General features: G+C 33.7%; 1 protein-coding gene across 2 annotated transcripts; it reads left to right on the top strand.

Annotated features, from left to right (window-relative positions):
- The first annotated feature begins 2,134 nt into the window (after positions 1-2,134).
- LOC120344854 (high affinity cGMP-specific 3',5'-cyclic phosphodiesterase 9A-like) lies at positions 2,135-21,947 on the top strand. Of its 2 annotated transcripts, none has more exons than XM_039414170.2 (7): positions 2,135-2,461; positions 16,643-17,080; positions 17,223-17,361; positions 18,340-18,517; positions 18,605-18,797; positions 19,709-19,886; positions 21,015-21,947. In XM_039414170.2, exons 1-7 carry the CDS (start codon positions 2,151-2,153, stop codon positions 21,171-21,173), a joined length of 1,596 nt encoding a protein of 531 aa, XP_039270104.2. In that variant the 5' UTR covers positions 2,135-2,150; the 3' UTR covers positions 21,174-21,947. The 2 variants fall into 2 exon arrangements, with proteins under 2 accessions (XP_039270104.2, XP_039270105.1); XM_039414171.2 differs by lacking the exon at positions 2,135-2,461 and adding an exon at positions 15,049-15,233.
- The last annotated feature ends 628 nt before the right edge of the window (positions 21,948-22,575 follow it).

The following is a 22,575-nucleotide window of genomic DNA, read 5'->3' as shown; positions in this document are numbered from 1 at the left end:
TGACATTGAAACCGAACACAGAATCTGACAATCAATCCCCCATCTTTAGCTAAATAGCACGAGGGTGTGTGTATTGTGTAGTAGACAGTAAGCGGTCCGTCATAAAAACAAATTCTAAGGTTGGGAGGCAAGGTTCCGGTAATAATGACTGTGTCACAAATAAGTTGGAAAAATGATCTGTTCAAGTGTATATTACAATATATAGAGTTACACAGATTGTAACCACAAGAATGAGTAGGCGACGTCGATTGCCGTAGGATGAATGTAGCGGGGGAACAGCACGGCCTGCGATAGTGTGGAATTTTCAACTCTCGATACAGACGATCCTGTGATTTTCGATCATTCTGTATTATTCTAAATTGAGTAATGCATTAAACATTTTTAAAATTAAAGAAACTTTTGGATTTCATAATTCATAATTCACCAAGGCTGGTGTGGAAATAATACGGAAGATTCAGAAAGACGTCGTTGATCAGATCGAATGAACAATGTTGCAGCAACCGCGAGTCTAGTGTTGATCTTGCATATAATTATCACCCACGAGATTTTTTAAACAAACCAACGCGGGGTAATTAATATCGCTGCGGCATTATTCTCCTTACACTAAAAACACCGGACGTCATTACAATTTGTTATATAGAGCATGTTACGCTTAACCAAAGGCGCAAAATATGATGTAATGATAGTCGGCCGAGATTTTGACAAGCAAATACCCAAACAAAAGACATATTATATATATTATGTTTCTTTACACTCGAATAATGCAAAAACGCATTTTATACGTCAATTTTATGCTTTATTTATTCGTAGCGAATGAGTAGTAAGCCTCTTAAGTAGCAAACCACCCCAACTTCTATTCATATTGGTATTTAATTAATATTGTATGCGGTACATTTAGTGAGTTGAAATAATCTCATTGGTATTGTGGAGTAACTTTTAAAAACACGACTTGATGAAAGCTGCTATCCCCGTGCGAAATTACACAAACAACCAATGTATTGTGAACAATATGCCGTCGCTAGGTTTTTAACAAAGGATTGTTTGGAAAGTGTTCTATACAAAGGGATAATAATTCAATACATTATTCTGCATCGTATTGTGAGACAACAGTCGCGTGTCAGACGCTTCTTCCGATGAATTTCTTCATTCGTGAATCAGTTAATTTGAAGGTTCGATTTTATCTGACCCCGTGGAGACCAAAAGCTTGATTGTAAGACCCTTGAGAGACTGAAAACCGATATTAATCACTTCCAACGAATTGCAGATGCCGTGTTGAATTATAAAGATGCTACTTGACATTTTAAGTAGGAATTTTAGTGCTTATGCTCGACATGGCGGAATAAATGAAGGTATTGTTGTTTTCTAGAAATCGCGCTGATTACGCGTAGCTTATTCTCAGGTGGGAGACGGGGAGTCGAAATATGTTAATATCAATGTGTTATTTTTTATAATTAGTAAAATGACTGGTATTAATTCTAATACCTTATGTGGTTTGAATATTTGCTATACAGGTTTCAAGGCTCGTCATCGTTATTAGTTATGCAGTGCTATTTTGTATCAGTTATGCTAGTGTAAATTATGCATTGATTCTTAATTACGCGAAAAATTGGAGTTTAAACCATCGCGGAAGGTAGCAACTATTATGAGTATGACGTATTTGCTTTGCCAATTAATATTTAATTGGACGTCCGGTTATGCTAATGAATACGTTCTTGTTCTAATTATGATGCAAACAAGTAGGCTATATAATAGTTTGACTCAAGAAGCTCTTATATATGTAGGATATTATTTTCGAATCAACAATTCGAATTTCGAACGAATTCCCCGAAATCATTTTTTGTTTGTGATGCGACCGAGTATACCTGAAATGCAGGTTCTTAGCAATATTTCACTTTTTCTTCGTCAATATAAATGGAATGCATTCCAATTATGTTTCTCTCGCGCAACAAGCCCCAAATGTGTACGTTTCGCTTCATTGCCCTGAATACACTTGCGGAAGATAACAAAATTAGCTTAGTACACAGACATATACCGCGACAAAGCAGAAATAGCAAGATAGGCAGACTACATACAAATATCTGAACACGTATTGGTCAAGTGTGATTTTCATGGTTATTTAATATTTTGCAGATTTATAGTAAAAATTTAAAATGGCTCAAAATCCAAACCTAGAAAAAGGGGAAACAAGCACGCATAGTTGGATGGTCGCCAAGTTACCTCCAACAGAACCATTTTCCACCGATAGCAAATTAGTGAATGGAGGGTTGGTAGAAAATAGCGATGTCATTGTGGAGAAACAGCAAGGTGAATCAGTGGAAGGGCTTAATAGTGAGGCGACAATAGAACAAGGGAGTCGTGAAGAGAAAAAAGGCAAAGATGAAGCTGAAGTTGACGCAATCAACCACACACTTGAACCCAAGAAAACGAATAGCGAGCGCGAGGAGCAGGTTTCTACTAACACGTAAGTTTCAGTTCATTCAAATATGGCACATTATTGGGTATTCCGTAGTATGCGTACCAAGTTAGGTTAAGCCGTAAGTTGAATTCGATTTTCCTTATTTTAGTTCTATTACGAGTTCGGGGACTGTCTGTACTAGCCGAGTGAATATCCCCCTGCCCACAGGCTTCAGTTCCTTTACACAACTTGATGTGAAGTAGGCGAGCAAAATTTGTTACCTCCATATTGGTACACATACTTCTGGAGCGCCCATCATTGATATGGTTGGCTAAACGTTAATGTGGAATACTACACGCAATACTTTTTTTCTAATTGGTTGAAATATTAATATTATTCGGTTTTATCACCTTATTTGTAAATTATCTATTACACTTGACGTGGATGTTTTTCATGCTTATGCAAATTTTGAACTAATCACAGCTGAAATGACCGCTATCATTCAACGACATCGGACAAACCTGCGAAAGATAATGAGATCCCTTTCCATATTATACAACAAAATCCTACGACTTTGGCTTTCTAATCGTCACATAATGTAAAATAATGAGTTGTCGCTTATCTTTCTCACGCGAGTAACTCATTACACCAATACAGATCGGCCTCCATGACTTTCATTAGATCGATCGATGATGGCTTGACCTAACTTTACGTTCTCAATCGTGCAGAGATCTATATCTTCCCTTATAATTGTAACCTTCGCGTGCCAGTAAGTACTGTCATGGACCAGCAGCGTCCGTGTGTGCATTAAAAATAAATTGCCAATCACAAATCACCTCTGACGAGTTTACTTTTACTACGCCGGGAAAAATTAGAAAACATTGAACTGCACGCGATGTTCATTAGGGTCGACCAAAATAGGAAAGAATTGGGGAATCGCGTGTTCAACTGCCGTATAGTTAGGAACCACTGATGACTTCTAGTTGTTATGTTGTTCTGGTACACATCGAGATTAATTTAATTGGCATTTGCAACAGGAAATGACAAAGCGAAATCACGAACCTTATGAAAATCAAGATTGTTGTGCGTAGGCAAAGAGTTGTGTGAATGTTTTGTGTAGGTAACCCCATAAAATAGAAAAACTTCCATTTATTTTCGACAAAATTTAGAAGTTTTAGTAAACTTGTTTATGCTCAATAAAGACAATGGTTAAAATCCGAGTACTCTAAGAAAAAAAAGCATTAGCAAATTGCCATTAGGAGTACTATCGCATTGTATGTTGCAAATCCAATCTTTGCCACACCAGGTAAATATCTGATATTTATTCAATGGGGTTATATATGTACATTCCTCATCACGCTATTGTCTATCAAATTTAAAAATGAATCAAAATTTTTGTATCCAATTCATTTTCAATGGCCGATTTACCAATTCTGTACCATGATCGCTCTCATATTGAGATATATTTTTCATTTATATAACATTTGATGACAAATAATTTCAGGCAAATGAAAACAAAAGTGAAATATAAATATTGTCAAAAATACGCCAAATTTCCCATACAAATGCATTACTGAACGATACAAATGATTTGCGAAATTTTTGAATAATTTCAATTGCGCTAAATTTTTATTTTTTTCTGAAGGAAATTAGAACATCTTTATGGTTGTGACTTCTCTAGCTGAAACGATTTCAATGTTTGGTTTTTATGTTCCGGCTTGGAATTGGACAATTCACTGGCGTTGCAATAAACATGAGCGTTGAAACAATCAATCATTTATAGATGGGCAGTAGTTATCTATTAATGCCGATAATATTATACTAGCGACAAATAGTTGTAAATGGCCGCGCTGGAGCTTGAGTTTGATCAAGGTGGACCCGCAAATAAGCTTTTAATAACTTTATTTTTATGGCAGTATGTTCTCCCAAATTAGCCTTACTCGCCACACAAACAGAGCAGTAAATCTATCACCTTTATAGAAACGCCACGTCTGCAAGTATAGGTCAATCTCGTTTGAATAATCGAGTTAATTTAGCTCCCGACGCTGATGTGTTTTAATTTAGTATCTAATCCGATACGGTTCTTCTATAACATCGCGATAGATATTGGAAGTTAGGAGAAAACATACAAAACCATGAACTTATATATATATATAAAATAACCGCATCTATATCTTAAAATGTATGAAATTTGAGGCATTCACCATGATTCAAGTCTATATCTCGAGGATCCAGACGCTGGATAATGTTACAGTTGAAATATTTAAATAGCTTGTTGATTCGACCGAGTTCATCTTCTTGAACACAATTCCGAGATAGCATTTGTTATCAATTATTTAATAATATAGAATAAAAATAGGCGTCACGTTTGTTTTTGAATGCGCGATCCCTGAATTAAATATAGGAAAGTGACAATTTGAAGTGATAAAATTGTCATGCATCACATTTTATTGTAATTATCGTGAAATTCATCAAATACTGATGAATGCAAATTACCGCATTAAAACTGATATGCAGGATCGAAGAAAAAAATTAAAATATTCCTTTTAAAAAACACAATGATGTCACAATGCAGATTTACATACAACAAAACATTAGTTCTGGTTTTCAAATATCTTCGCCACGAAAGTTGATATGTTTATCCAGATGTATATCATTTATCAGCCACTTCCCATAACGGAATAAATTAAATTTTTGAATATCAAGTTGAAGCCACAAACTTTGAATATACAATGTGCACGTTTCATGAGAATTTGTCACGAGATTTTTGACATTTAAATTACTTTTGAGTTCCAAAAAACCGAACGTTTATTAAATTTTCAACATGCTGATTATCTTGAAGTAGAGAGGTTTTCTTTAATGAACAAATATCGGCACGCCACTGTTAGTTCATAATTTTGTAACCCCAGGTAGAAATATCGCGATTTTTTCATGGCGAAGCTAGTTTATTTTATTTGATATTATTCATTACAGTATTATTAGTCCAGTGAAGCTGAAGATAGACTCGATAAAATCGTGCCTACAATTAGGAAAGCCAAAACAAAACAAATATTTGGACAATCAGAGAGTTAGTCTTTTCCTAAAGGTTTGGTCACGCAAACTGACAAAAAACAAGAAAGCGATGCTCAAATGGACACGGAGACCAAAGCGAAGTCGTAGTCTACCTTACAGTGCCGTTAAAAAACTTCCCGCTCTTGCGTAGCACGAGAGAGGTGCACCGAGAAGAAGAAAAAAATGGCAAAAAAAAACAAAACAACGAAATTTCGAAGTGAAATGCGAATCACATAGAGGCCACAGAAAGTTTTAAAATAAATAAAAGTTATAGCCTTCGAACAAAAAATACAATTTTTATCCACTGAAAATTTTAAAGCAATTGATCCAGCAGTTAATGAGAAATGCGTTTTTTTTCATACGGTAACAACAACAAGAAAAATACCAACAAAAGCAACAACATAATAACAGACGATTCATTGGTCCATTTCGTGTCCAAATATCATAAGCTCCAATGGAATTCACATTTGATGTGGAACCTTGTATAAAACGATCAATATGGGGAAATTGACACTTTTATTTGCGAAGACAGCACGTTTATGAATCAGATCTGATTATCGAGAAACTTCGACCCAAAATTTACATCGAAAACAATATTATCTTACATACTACTCAACTCAATGATTATTTTATTACAGGACCAATTGCTTTAAAATTTACAGTAGTTGAAGATTGTATTTGTAGCTGAAAAGCTATTACTTTAATTTTTTTTCACAAATTTTTGTGTGCTCCGTGGGATTCGTTTTTGTGTGCCGTCTTCAAAGTAAAAATTGCGCACCTCGTGACGGTTCCGCGTTCACTGCTTTCTGGTGGTCTACTGTGAAAGATTGCATACCCGTACTATCTCGTTTTGGCTTCGTGTTCATATTGTGAGCATTGCCCTCTAGTATTGATTCTATACCATAAATGATACCTGGCGTATGCTATAGATTTTATGGTATACAATCATTCGGTATTCCGTAACAATAGCAACAATCAAGTTTTTCCTATCTATGTGTGTGCTAGGTGACAAAATACATTATTAATATATATCAAATCAGGACGTATTCTTTCACAGTTGTATAGCCTACACGTTGATTTATCTCACGCTCTATCTACCTCTACATTAAGCATAAAACCAATCATTGAAATGCAATTTATAAGATTGGAATTCACAAAAAGCAAATGCACAAGACTTTAGAATAAATCTTACAGAATGAATGTCCTAGGGTCTGAACTGTTATTTATTTATCATAGTTTGCTTCCGATAAGAGACAGATTCAAAAGTTAAAAAATCCAAACGTCAATTTGAACGATAATTATTGAGGAGTCTGGGCGAAATAAAATATTATGGTTACTGGTATTGAAGTTATCGTTATTTTAGCCAAAGTTCTAATTCTAGTCTACAAAAGCAAAAGACGTTGGGTTGATTTTCTAGCGTTATGAATGTTTTTGGATTAAGAGAAGAGGTCAAGATCCATAATTTCCGGCCTCCGCATGTCCATGGTCAGCATGACTCGGTATAGAACCTTGAATAGAAACAAATGTGAAAAGCAGCACGCGTGTGATTGCTGAAATGAACGCCGCAATTTTCAAACTGTTTTATTCACATGATCTTAGTCATTGAGGCCGAATATTTTCAGTAACAAGCCTCCAATAATTAGGTGAAAGCATGCAACGCACGAACCCACATTGGACGTTGGCCATAATGTACACGTTCAAATAACTGTTTAGATATTGAGCAGCCCATTACATATAAGGAATGCCTCAGATTCGAAAGTGGACTGCTTAAATGTTCTAATAACATTACGTTATATAACACATCCAAAAAAAAAATTGCCATTTTTATATACATAACACCACATTTGGCAACGCTCAAGTTTGTTGCACGTGATTTTTTTACATTTAAAATAATTTTGTTTATTATATAACATACGAGAGTGGCTCTATCACATATGATAAATGCGTAAGATAAATAAAATGATTTTATAATTTGGTCAGATAATGATTGCCATTTTTATAAATATGTATAACCCCATTTTGTTATGCCTCAATTTGTGGCACAAAATCTACACGTAGAACACTTGTGTTTACTAGATCATTGTGCATTATTCGATAAATTATTTAAAAATAGGATGCTTTTATGATTCATAGAGTTCCAGTGCTTGGTGGTAAACTGGGTTTGATGATATGTTTTCGGTTAAATATATAACATCACAGTAATTGTTAGTTATATATAGAGTGGAGTAACATTCGGAATCTGATTCTTGGAAAATTATTGGTTAGCGCATAAGGTTTCTCGCAAAGAACGCCAATCAATTCAAAGGCAACTGTGAAAGTTTACTAATGTTATCAAGTACTGAAGGTCACAACAGAAAGTTCCACAAAAGTCCACAAACATCTTATTATCTGACTGTCGCTTGTTAATGGCCTAGCACGTTTTGATAACATCAAACGAAAATATTTGAAAAATTTGATCATTTGATCAATAGTTTACAGGCGTCCTTTTACATATTCGCGATGCCAAATATGGGAGATTGTGCAATATTCATAAATAATCTGGCATACCTTGAACTTCCGACATTGTGAGTAATCTGTGTGTGAAATTGTACTTGTTGTGTGCTATTTTGATGGCATTTCCCCAATGCTTTGTATTTTGTAATATTATATCATTGGATATGATCGCACATTATGAAAACAACGTCTCGTAATTGAAAATACCTAGACCTGACTTTAAGACACAAACAAATGTGCTATGATATAATTTTACCGTCTTAGTCCGGAATAAAAATCGTTATAGAATGAAAATATTACAGGGTCGAATGGTTTGGTGGCTATTACAAGAAGATAACTCCTGTTTAACAATAACATATAGTCATAGATTGTCAGTTGAATTCAAGTTCACTCTAGAAAAAATTATTCCCCACTATAAGCTTTTAAAATGAAACAAGTTCGTGCCCTTTACATAGTCAATTGTAAACGCTGATTATCTCGTGATAAAACGTTATCTGTAAGATTTGTTATCAAATGAATAATTCTTTATCTCAGATAATCATTGAAATTGATTTCAATCACGTTTGGATGAGGATGACGTAAATTAGATCATATCATTGATACTAAAAGAGACGATCCGAAATTCACAAATAAAAACATGTTGTACCATACTCATTTCTATCTACATATTTGTACATTCTATATTTGATTCAATTCTCCCTCTACATCCATGCATTACAAATACCAGATAAATACTTCGCGAAATGATAACTTTGTTATATTTCCGGATAGAATCATGAGAATTTTAGAAGAAACAATGATATATTTTCCTTTCATCGGGTGAAATTAGTAGAACCAAACGTTGGAATGATGGCATGACAACCAAATCTTTTTTCTGTTTTAATCAGATGCTGCAAGCCATTGTAGTTTATAAAACTAGATGAACTAGAAACGTAGCAATAATACTCCGTCAAGGAAACTGTTTTAGCGAAACATAAATGGCAGTATAACATGAAATTAAAACTTTTAGTGAATGCATATTCAAGGCTTTGTTTATTTATCTTGAATAACACTTCAAGTTGTTATTCAAGTCGCGTTATAAAACGCGTATTTTAGTCTCATGGCCATAATACAAACATGTACGAGTATGTGCATCTAACATACGGCAAGGTAATAAAAGCTCTGCGGAAATATTTGCTGCACGTATCACTAAATTCCATCAATTGCGGCTTACATGCGTAAATATACTTCGCAGAAATGAAAACAAGGACGTAATATAATACGAATGAATGCTAGCTAGAATGTACAAGGTAGATTTCAAAAGTAACGTTTAGGTTAGTATTTATGATAATACCTATAATGAAAGCATTCAGTTACGGTAGTATAAATAAATTGTGATCCGATCGTCCTTCCCACGAATTATATCAAATAAACATTAATAAAATATTGCACATAATCAAGCACAAACTCCGAAAAGACTTCATTTTGGCATCCATCAACGTCTGGTTCGGTGTGGCGATTATGGCGTTCATTGATGATTCTGTCACTGCATTTTCTTCGTATAGTACTTTGTTGTAAATCAAACTTACAAGCCTTTCTACTTGTTGAGAAATGTCAACACTTTAGTGCATACTGGTATGCAGGTAAAATTAGAATACCCTATTTATATAACCGCAGACATATCAACCGCTATAATAATATAAATATGCAAACCCCTTTAAACCCGAATAACCACGATATTTTTTACTATAACAGCTCATCAAATTGTACAAGATTTTGATTCTTGATTTGGTCGCGTAGTTCTGTGCAAAAAAAAATTAGATCCATTATATACCCAATGAAATATTAAATTAAAAAAAAATTCATCCACAAAGATATAAATAAAAAATAATAAGAGGTTTGAGTTATACCACAGACATTAAAGACCAGACATGGGCAAAGTACGACACGCGGGCCAAATGCGGCCAGTTGGGTAATTCAATCTAGGCGGCCTGAGGCTGCCACAACCAAACTGAAATCAAATTTTGATGTTTTAGCTCGAAAATAGCTCAAGGAATTGGGTGAGATTGCGGTTAAATTTAGTTTTGGCACAAGCATAGTGTTTTCCACCTTTGCTTTGTAACAATGTAAATATTGTTCATAAAATGTAACTTTTTATGTCACACTTACATGGCCCGCCAGTCTAGGTGGGCAAAATTTTTGGCCCCTGATTCAAAAACTATGCCCACCCCTGCTATAGACATATAGTATGACTCTTACTATATCTCCTTTAAAAATAATTTTTGAACCATAGATAAATTATCATAAATATAAATTAATACAACATAAAAAGAAAGTTACCACAAATTGAGAATGGAGTTATATTGACAACATAAAATAAGGATGATAATGGTAGTGTAAATTATTGACAGCAAGATTTATGTCAGCAATAAAAGAATAGATATCGAGAATGACAACAGCTATTATGTCAAGCGAAAATACGTTATGCTGTTGTGTTATAAAGACGTATGTATACTGTATAGCAATAAACACTATTTTGGTATGCGTGCCGGTGTTTTACAACTTGATGTAAAATACTTGAATAAATTTATATAATGATGATAATGTATGATAAGTGATGAATATTAAAAGTAATTTTATGTATTCTATCTTTGTGGAAAGTAAATATTAGTTATTTTTTATGACTAGTGCATAAGTAACTTTTCTAGGTATATATATGCGCAAACAACATGGAACGCGATAAATGTTTTATTATGGAAAGGCAGATAGATGCACGGGTCAAACGGACAATGTTGGTATAATCAGTTGTTTTTCATCTCTCATCAAAACTTATCAGTCCATATTCAATATTGGCAAAAAAATTTACTAACAAATGAAAAGATAACCTTTGATCATGACAGTGACAAAAAGATCAGTTTATGACGCGATATAAACTAAGATCAAGCGTAGTTGAAATTTCACGGGTGTGTCACAAAAATGTATAAAAAAATTTTGCGGTGCACTAAGTAAAAGAGATTTCCATTACTCGCTCAATATTTATCATGAAGAACAGTAAGATAATTCGATGCGGAATATAATCTCTAATCATACTTTTACGTAAATCTGATTCATTGGCACGAAAACAATGGAAAGCTAGATTGCTGGAAAGATAAAACAATTGTTGACCGTGCGAAAGCATATATTCTGTTGCCGCATCGAAACTTTATAACCAAATAAATAGTGAATTTACTATCACAAACTTGTTTTCAACTGAGTGATTAGTGAGTTAATTTTAACATCTACGTTTAGATGACATAAGAAGAAAATTATTATATGAAATTTTTCAATGATGAGATGAATGAAACGCATTTGTAACGCAGGTGAAATCTAGATGAATTACGCTGACGAAACTTTTATATGGGATAAAAACATACAAATCGTGATATTAGCGTTAAATTTCAACGAAGATAAGAAATATTCACGCTGCTGACTATAGGGGGATATTTGACAAAACGTAAACAAATGTAAAGGAATGGGAAGTGTAAACAGAACGCAAAATTCACGTAACACGTAATACTCTTGTTTATTTTTTGTACATAAAATTGAAATATCCGAAATTGTTCGATAAATTCATTTTTATAGTGATGGAAAGTCATATTGTTTGTATTTGATTTCGAAAACCTCCTTTTGGATATATTCACATCATAATATAACTTCCAATTATATATAAGGTTCATAAAAACTAAACAAATAAATAAAAATTTTGGTTTAATAAATTGCTTAGCATAGAATCCTTTTATCGAATTATATAAATCGAAGAGCACAAACTATTTCCAAGAAATGGATTCTTCAACGACACAGTGCTGACACTATGCTTCATTTATGAGCAATGGCGCTAGATAGATAGAACCATAGTTTGTTTTAATGATGACAAGTTAACAAGGAAATTGAATGCGAAAAGAGAATCAAATATAGCAGTAATTACTTTATCAGATTGCAGATCTTCATCGAATAGAAACAAGGCATTAACGCGATATTCGTGATAGATATATGGGAAGGGTGATCGGATGTTTTAAGTTTGGTTGAATTACGTTGAATGAAAAGAACGATAAAATCAAATTCCCCATACGGACCTATATGTCATGTCTAAATCTGAGTAAAAGTCAAATCTTCCGTCATTCGTCTAACTTGACCTTCATTAATAACGTCATATTTCCGTAATTTCGCTGTTGCCCCTAAGCCGTTCGTCAGTTCAGATTATGCCGCTTAAATTTTAGGCCTATGAACATTTTAACCTTGGCCCCTTGAAACTAGTATTAGAAACGTGCACTTTGTGCGAAATGTCCAGTGAATTTGAAGTGATTTTGACAATAAAATTTATCAGCACATCAAATTACTTAAAACCTACGTTTTGCTTGTAATTAAGCCACACCTTCATCTTGCCATTATATGATTTTTATCAGTCTGCATTAAGCATTATATCTGCTTATATTACTATCATGTCACAAAGGAAATGGTTGTTTTATCCCCAAATTACACCTTCTAACAACAAAATAATGTGGAATACATAGACAAGATCTTAACTGCTGTGATATTCATAGTTATAATGTCAAAGTTAAGATGAATAAAATCTGAAAATTGGGACGTTGTCGTTGGCCATCATCAAATTTCGCAAAAAACAACGAGCTCGATGTTATCATAGAATTGCTCCTACAATTCAACCGATAAGGAAAAAAGTGCGTCTGCTATTTTCAACTCTTCTTTCGTACTCATGTAAGAAATTATATGAAAAATAAAAATAATAAAAGTCTGCACTGGAAATGAAGAAAATACCTAATACACGATTGATATTGAGATGATCGGATAGGAAGACAGACGGAGCGAAGAAGATATATTTGCATTAAACTTGAAAAAAAGAAACGAACTTGAATTCGCCATTTTTTGCACAAGGTAGTCAGTATGTATATATTAACAGAAGAAATAGCCACAATTATGTCTACAAATAAACTTTATCTAAACCCATTAGTGATGGAAATTATGAATGGCTGCTGATGTTTATTAGATGGACGTTAATGCGGTATTGCGGATAAAAATAACCAAAGAATGTTTTTAGATTTTCAAAAAGATAACAAATACCGCGGATACTCTGTCGCCCCACTAAAATGTACGCACATTATAAAAAACATGATCCTGCATCACGATATGAATAGATTGAAAGCGTGAAATCGGGAATCTCTAATATGTTTTGAACAGGATAAAAATCACGTCGGCACTTTAATCTTGCTCTGTTTTAATGTACCACAAAACCGCACCAGTCCAGAATTACCAAACAACGCTTTAAATATTTAAAGATACCTTTTAAATATTTCGGGCCGAACCCATAACAATTTGACCAAATCAAACTGGTTCAAATGTACTTTTCAAGTTTTTCAACATCCATATTGACGCAATATTTATGAGATTCGAGTTTTAGTTTACATGAGGTCACACACAATTAGCAATTATTTCATACTAATTCCTTATTACGAATGGTTCATTTTGAGTAAAAATGGAGAGATAATTACACAAGGTAATGCCAATAATTCTTATGAAAAGAAAGAAATTGCAACGAGCCAGGGCTCAACAAACGGTGTACGCTTTCGGAGACGATCCGAGAACTATATTTTTACAAATTTTTCTTGTAGTGTACATGTTTGTATTTCTTTCTAGATTACGTTTAACACCTCATTCATTCTTATATGCTCTAAGCTATAACGTGTACCTAATTAAGCACCAAGATGAATCAGGTTTATGGTATCATTATCACATGCTAAAAAAGGCAGTGGATTTGTATATTTTCGTTGCGGAATCAATATTTAATGCGCGAATGTGTTATTTTGATATGAAGATGCAACTTTCACATTCCGAAAATTTGGCACCTAATTGGTCATTTAAATACTTCCAAAGACTGATTTTATTTTCTCCCAAAAACCCAATCGCATGAAAACGAAATCATTTCCAGTATATCAGAATACAGAACTGGTCTATAGTTAGAATCACATCAAGTCGGTACCCATTGAATTCTGGAAACATTCTCTGTTCCTGCAATAATTTAGAACTCGAATTTTGCTTGAATACCCTAAATATGTTTTGCAATTGCTCCAAAAAGCCCAAAAATGTATTTCCAGTTAGCGCCTAAGCAGTAAACACAACAGATTTTAGTTCAAATTTCGATTGGTTTTGTAAACAAAATTTGATAACGATCAATAGCAAAAGCGCGGAATAATAAAAACAAATAAATAAAACTCCAAAAACAGGTGAGCATGATAGGGTGATTTTCTTGATTGTGGTGCTGGTTTATAACGTTGGTTAAAAACATCAGAGCTTCCGAGCATAAATTGACCGGTAATCCAGATAACGTAAACATCATTTTATCACGATTTCCCAATAATTTGGGCGGTACCGTCGACTTTTTCGCACAATTTTAGACATATCCGATCAACCGATATGTCGATTGATTTCAGGACGTAAACTGCATTCAATAACAGCTTTAAGTTCATTGTGTTGCGATTAATATCTATGCAAATAATAGTTGACTCAAAACAAATAAATGCTCTATTCAAATAAATCAAGTCGCATTTTACTAGTTCCCAAATAACATGTAACCAAGCAAAACTACGGTATACTGCTCATCTATCTGAAGATCCAAGTGCATGAGGTTGCGAATACGACAAGATATTTTTGGAATTTTTCCCGGATGCGATAAGATTTTATGCTAAAATCCGTGCTGGTGATAATAAGTGAAACAACCGAAGTAGCGATTTCTCACTACTCAATGTAAACAAGAATCTTGTTTTAGTTAGTTTAGTTAATTAAACATAAATCAACAAATCTAAGAAAACATCAAAAAAATTAATTTCGAAGTCATGATTTTCATTCTTTCAAAAAGATAATTAAAATAATATAACATTAATGGTGATATAAACACATTGGTATAGTAAAACTTTAATTTTTGTTTTTCTCTGGTTAAATTTTGGTTACATTTATTAAGACAGGTGATAGAAAAAGATTTGGCGCGATGTCGCGCTTGTTTTCTTGGAAGTGCGCTGAAAGCCTTTTTTCCTTCGCTGCTCTCCGAACAATATAACCACTGGCAACGTGTGCGGCGAAACAGAATAATATTGGTTTTGCACACTGAGGGTCTATAAGTAATAGTGTTTATTTGTCAAATAGTTCGATCGAAAAGCGAAATAACAGTTGTATATACGAAGGCGGAATACATAATGCTATGCGTTGCCGTTAACACCGTATGTTACGACGAAGAAAAACAGTGGAATCAAATGCGAAAAATCCAAAAGTGAGTAGATTAAGAAAATAATAATACCGATGATTTCGAAGGCATAGCAACTCATATCCGAAAGCAAATGTATAAATGAGTTACGTGAAAATACAAAAATATGTGACTTTACAAAATTCTAACAAATTTTGAAATGAATAATAAATTGAAATGAAGCGGATTAAATACACATAGTTCATGAGTATAAGTGTCGGTATATATCGCAAAAAATTATAACCTGGCAAATAAATTGAAAAAATTTAAAATTGTTTAAAATGCTAGAAATTAATTAAATTATTGACTTAATATATGACGATGTCGGAAAAATTAATGCGTTTTTGTAATAAAAATAAATTATTGAATTAATTAATTATCAGATCTCGTAATGACCGCCATTAAATAGAAAAAGGTTTTAAGCAACTCGCTAATTAGATATTTGATGTGTATTGTGAAAAATTAAAATAGTTATTAATAAGTAAGTACTTCATTTGCGTTTCTGTTTGTTTCTATTTCCACATTTTACTAAAGTGCTTTCGGACGGCATTTGGGATTGGAGAAAAGTGCGGTATAAAAATAGCTTAATTGTCGATTAGTGTTAGATGAAATGCCGCTCCGAGAGAAATGATAAAAGTCGATGAAAGCTCGTGGAGATGCTATCTTTTGTCAGTAAATATTAACCTGTACACCAAAATTTTTTTCCGCATATAATGAATATTTTTTGTTGAAATAAAATGTCACGAAATTATTATTTGATATGCTTTGTCTCGAGGCGTCAGTTTGTTAGAAACTTGGAAACACTTGAACTTAGCAAAAATGTGTATTAGGTAAAAATAAATTCAAATATCAAATATTTAAAATATTTCGTAGGTTAAATATTTTAGGAGTTAAAAAATCCAAATATGTTGATCAAATTTGGAAATTTGACGCCCTGAAACTATGTTTTCAAAATGCTCAATGCCTCATTATCGTTGTTTGTTAAATATGCTTTTTTCGGACACTTGACTTGTGTTCATACGCAAGTCAATTCAACCGTCTCCATACGCGGTAAAATCTGTCATCACCTCATATCTTATTATGGATTGCTGTCAATATTTCCTTTTGTCGCTGTTCATAGACTAATGTCATTTTGCGTAATGAGTACACTGACTTAGAACCGCCTTCTCGTCGCCAAGAATTTGTCGGTTATACTTCTTACAGAGTGTTTTGAAAATAGCATTAGAGTCATTAGCGCGCAAGTACGATTTCGGCTAATGCTCTACAAATACCGCGCTTATGTTGTCGAGACGACATTCTGAAGCGACAGTCTTGGCGGAACGTCGTCTTCACTTAGTAGTTAGTTTTAATACTTAGAAATATGAAGGTATCTCTAACGTAATCAGTTGCAGTTATGAAAACGATATATTTAATCGAAATTCTTTTTTACATTTTAGCACAACAACCAAAGTTGAATTAATAGGCCATCTAGAAAAAGAAAACAAAACTGCAGTTGACGATTTCTCGACAGAAAAATCCAACAAAGGCACATATAATCGTAAAGGAAATAGAAGGCAGAAATCTAGACATAACGGAGAAAAAATCCGAGGGAGAAACGTGGAAACCTTATCGCAATCAGAAGAAGGCAACATCAGCGACAAAATGAAAATTAACATCAACGACCAGGATCCTTTGTTACATGATGATAGAATCGATCAAGAAGAAGAAGAAGATTATGGCAGTGACGACACTGCTAGTTCAATCTCGTCAATAGGAGATGACACAATGCCGGGAATGGAAGATGTTTCTTATCCAGACGAATCCATGCATCGCCTTTCAGAGCCGGATTTCGACGTATGGCGACTCGGAAGAGATGCCATGGTCGATCACTTAGAGTAAGTAGATGCAACGACTTTTTTAGTCTACATTATAGACAAATAAGTTTTGCATAAATATATATTGTAAACAGAAAAATAGAACAAAATTATCGCGTAACTGTAATACTGTATTGTACTGTTACACCAATTTACTTTTTAGGTATATGTACCACGAACTAGGAGTAACCAGAGCGTGGAAAATTCCAAGAGCCACCCTGAGAATGTTTCTGCTAGGAGTGAGAGAACGATATCAAGACAATCCTTATCACAATTTCAAACACTGTTTCTGCGTAACTCAGGTATATATCTAGCATAATAAGAGTCATTTAGACATTTCAACATGTAATGATCCAAAAGTTTGTTGACAAAACCTGAAAAGTGAACTCTTGTAAATGCAAATCATTTAATCTATTTGGCAATCGTTTATTTAAAATCTATATCGGACATAATTATTTATATTTAATCTACACGATTTCATATTGTATCTCTCAGCCTTATATTTGCGTCAAGGCGTCAGTATAGCCATAAGTTTGCTACGCTGGATTAAAAATGCCGGTCACATGAAGTTCATGAAAAAATTCTGAGTTGAATTGACTTTAAGTTTAAAAAAAATTAGCAGCGTAAAAATAATTATATTGTTGAATAAAATTACGAATCAATGTAATGTAATCTCATATTATAATAAATATTTCGCCACCATGTCGAATTCGACTGTCATAAGACCTTGCAGTATATCTACATGCGTCACCAATCCATTAATATCCTCATATCAATAACTTTATCTTTAAAAAGTCACGTTCCACCTTTTATATTAAAAAACGAAATATCTATATCATAAAGTAGTTGACATTTGCAATAAAGAAAAAGCTTAATGCCACAGGGATGCATTCGACTGAAATGACCAAATTATCACTCTCGTGCGTATGACGTCACGAAACAAAATATATGGGGACGGATTTAGCCACAGCACACCCCTGCAATTATAGCTTCATATTGATGATATGGTTGAGATTAGGAGCGGGAAAGTAGAATGGAATTCACTTGGTTATTGATCTAAATAGCGATTCCACGCGATAGGTACAACTTTATTAAAATCTTTGGAACGATCTCTTCCCGGTCGCCGGTTCGGATTATTTTGGTTGCTGCGGTCAGGAAATAAACAATTTTGATTTCGAGACTATTTCCTCTTGTACATGACTTTGGTTTGCTGAATTCCTTCTTTGTAACCTTGTTGATATTTCAATTTATATGTATTACCGATTATTATTAATATTTAGATGACCTACAGTATGATCTGTAAACTCAAGCTTCGCCATCTTCTCTCTGTCGATGATCTTGGGATGATACTTACAGGAGCCGTCTGCCACGATGTTGATCATCCGGGACTCAATAACGGTTATCACTGTCACGCACACTCCCCGCTGGCTATTCTTTACAATTACCAAAGTATCTTAGGTGGGTGGTTTTTTTGTTTATGAGATAAAAAGCACAGAAAAATATACATTCGATTTCACACCATTATTTTCATATTTATGTATTTAGAACAACATCATTTTGCTGTTACCTGTCGAATACTAACAAACAAAGAGCGAAACATATTTCGAAATGTTTCAAACCGAGATGAGATACTGAATGGCACTAGGGAATTGATACTTGCCACTGACCTTGCTTTGCATAAAGATATTATGGAACAATTCAAGAGAAACACGGCAGAAGGATTCGATTTTAAAAACAGGTAGGAAAAGGTTAAATAAGTTAGCGAAAAAAAAAAAAAAGTGTTACGCAAACATCATGCAATTCGATTTTTTTGTATACAACATATTTTTTATATACAACAACATATTTAAATCAGACCCGATGTTATATATGCACGTACGCAAATCATAGGATAATTGGTCATCTCGGGAGAATCCAAAAATCTAAAATACACCATAGCCGTTCATCTCGACTCTAAATCAGTTGCCATTTTCATCGTGTGGGTTAAGAAATGAAGTGCATAAAAGCGAGTCTTAAAAACAAACACATTTATCGATTTATCATCAACAACTCACGAGGTCCGGATTTTTGCGTTTTCTAGACAAGGAAGAAAGTAAATGGTAAACAATGCGGTAGTGTGAGATTAAATGTGTGGTCGACCTGATAGATAGCAGATCTAATCAGTATTGGTATCTGCGCCGCACCTTTGCGATGTGTCATTTCATGATACGGTAGAATAAATCAGTATTAATAATCTTTTCAGTAAATTTTTTTCTTGGAAATACAGATTTACGTATTCAAAAAAACAAGATAGAATTTTTACCACTGTCAGGTGCATCACAAAATATTTCGATCAGATTAAAACGACTTAAGACTTGTCAATTGCATCAAATAAACATACAAAAAGAAATCGACATATTTTGCATTGTATTTCAATCATATCTGGAAAACGTGACTCGTTGGTAATCCTTGCGGTATTAACGGAAACATACAACAAACATAATCACACTGATTGATGTAATACGATTTACAGTTGTGCACGATATATACAATATCGAGTTAATCTCTCAGATGTATAGTGTCATTACAAACATTAATCATGAAATCTATTAGTTAACGTCAAGTAGACGTAGAGTATGATTTATACTTATGTTATGATTTTTAATTCAGATCTCATGTTCTGAGTTTGCTAAAGATCATCATAAAATGTGCGGATGTATCGAATGAAGTACGACCGGAAAACATAGCAACGCCATGGGTTGAACGACTATTTTCTGAATATTATGAACAGAGTGCGCGGGAGAAAAGAGAAAGATTACCCGTTACACCGTACATGGATCCCGAAAAGGTAAATAGAAATATATATTAGTTTTCATCTCATGGTCAACAGCTAAAAAAATCGATCATAACAGGTTATAGTCTAATAAAATACCATTTCTCAATTACCATGTTAAATATTTCGCACCGACTGATTTCTGGGAAAAGTAGATTGTTATCATGAGATTTAGTTTCACCACATTTTTGAGTCTTATGAATCATATGACAAATAGTTGCTTAAAATTTTCGTTGAAATTCGTCTTCAAATTACAATTTAATAACGCAATAAAATAAATACCCACAACTTTTATTATATATGTAGGAGAGGTTTCTATGGTAGGTTAAGACCGCCACTGTCGATGGTTCAGAACTTAATTCGTGACCGTTGCGTTGTTAAGTCGTCCTGTTTCTATTATTAGCAAAGAACTTAACATTGGGCAAACATTTTAACAACAATCACAGCCTTATCAATAACAAATAACGCCATTTATTTTTCGAAAATGCGAATACTGCAAATCTGGCTTAATTTAGAACACAAAGAAAGTGACAATAAATGATAAAATACCAAACAGATATACGTATGAAAAAAAAAATCAGGAATAATATGCAAATTCTCAAGAGATAAAATTTATAAAATTGGGCATATGATACTTCTTTTTAAAAATCATAAAGAGTGACACTACTCAATTTAATTGTAAAGTAGTCAGTGCTTTAATTTCCTAACTCGACGACCTTTCGGTAATATTTTATATATTGTTTATAATAACTATTTCTGGAAGCTTGAGTGGCATTTAAGATTGAAAACTTATCGCATACAATCTTGATAAGAAATTTTCTCCTCTAATTTGTTTGCTGAAGATTTCAGAAGTTATCACTACCGGTCAACGGTAACAAAAAATACATGACGATTCAACCAAAATTTAATAAGCCATTGTCAGCCAAATATCCAGCAAGTAATTAACGCTATTAGTATAAAATTTATGGTGTAGTGCAATCTGTATATATTATAGCAAACTAGATTCGAAAAACTTCCAAGAAAATGTTGCATTACGGATATCATGAAGCGTTTATTAATATGCGGCGTCATTGGAATTTGTATATTATTGTAGCTAATTTTAGTGACGCGCAACCAATTTAATGATATAATTTTCCCTTTTAGGTCGACGTCACAGACTCACAAGAAGGGTTTATCAAAGGAATGATGCTACCGATGTACAGTGAATTGGCAAAGCTCGTCGTAGACGCCCGAATATATTATGTGAATCCTTTGAGCGATGCGTTACTTCGATACGAATTACAAAAGAGGCAAACGATGTGAACTGAAAACGAATAAACGATTGTTATGACATCGTAAAGACTGAAGTCCCGCAGTTGGCGTGATAGAAGAACAGGGCACAAAAGTCAATTGGCAAAACGCCGGATTTTGATGCAAAAACTAATTAATGGTTGATGGGAGTGGAGTGATTATTTTAGTAGAGGTATAAAACTGTGATGTATCGTTTTCGTTATTTTTTATTATGTTTCAATAGGTCAACATATATTACCTATGAAATCAGTTGTTCTGCAATTTATCGTTTGAGTTAGGAATCTCATCATTTTCAGTCGATGTAAACCATTTTATCATGATTAATGTATACTTATGTAACACACAGAAATTTATTTATTGGTCAATAGAGCAATCACTGGTGTAATAGGAAAAGCTTGTCGTATTGCCAAATACCGTTTAAAACTTCCCTCTATGAAACATCTTAGTCTACATGCATTCTATGCAGTGTTTGTAATAAGTACACTAGACTGACGCGAAATATAATGATGTATATACAATTCGTTGTGAACCCAATGCGGCCTACAACTCCGTTGACTCTAAACGACAAGACTACCTATCAACTTCAAATCAGATTTCTGTTCCGACTGTAATTAAAAATATATTTTCTTTATTGATTGATTTATTTATATTTGTATTACTGTTGTTGATTTGCCTATTACATTGATGCTTTTATTTTGTATTTTTACTTTTCGTTTTCTGCACCTTATGTACCGCCAGCCGAATAAAAACGGCAGGAACAATTTCAATAAAATAACCTCAACATCACGTATATTTCTTATTAAATTTGGATAAGGAGGTAGTAGCTTTCTGTGATACCGCATTCGATGAATGAAAGTTTATTGTTTGAGCTCTGATGAAACATCCTATAGTGACTTATGCAGCATTTTAACAGTTAGCAACCAGCATTTGGAGAAGTAATGCGATGGGAATACATAGAGCGTGTCTTATACTTATCCGGAACTTAATAATCGGTAAACGCATTTGCCATTATCTCCAATATCACGTGTTTAATTATTCAACGTTATCGAATTACAGTTATATTCGCTTCAACCGTCGCTCCAGAAGCGTATGTACCAATATAGAGGTAACTAATTTGTTTGCCTACTTTACATTAAGTTGTATAAAGGAATTGAAGCCTATGGGCAGTGGGTATATTCAATTGGTAAACGCAGACATCCCCGAACTCCTAAAAGAACTAAAATATTCTCAGTTCAACCGGAAAGCTTGAAGGCAAATCGGAATAAAATTATGGCCCAACGTCATGATTGCAACGTGACAATACAAGTCTAGTGTGGGTAAGCTTGGAATCATCTACTTCTTGTCCATTTATTCATTATGGGTTGATATACACATATCTTAATAAAAAGAGAAAATGCAGTATTATATGAACAGA

This window comes from Styela clava, chromosome 5 (assembly GCF_964204865.1).
Source record: "Styela clava chromosome 5, kaStyClav1.hap1.2, whole genome shotgun sequence".
Taxonomy (NCBI): Eukaryota; Metazoa; Chordata; class Ascidiacea; order Stolidobranchia; family Styelidae; genus Styela; species Styela clava.
This window is presented reverse-complemented; position numbering and strand designations above follow the sequence as displayed.

What these genes read in the sequence shown, in the direction of transcription:
- LOC120344854 (XM_039414170.2), top strand. Translation starts at nt 2,151, where the DNA reads ATGGCTCAAAATCCAAACCTAGAAAAAGGGGAAACAAGCACGCATAGT. An exon ending in CAATTACCAAAGTATCTTAG is followed by an intron (nt 18,518 to 18,604) that starts GTGGGTGGTTTT and finishes TTATGTATTTAG; the next exon opens with AACAACATCATTTTGCTGTT. An exon ending in GGATTCGATTTTAAAAACAG is followed by an intron (nt 18,798 to 19,708) that starts GTAGGAAAAGGT and finishes TTTTTAATTCAG; the next exon opens with ATCTCATGTTCTGAGTTTGC.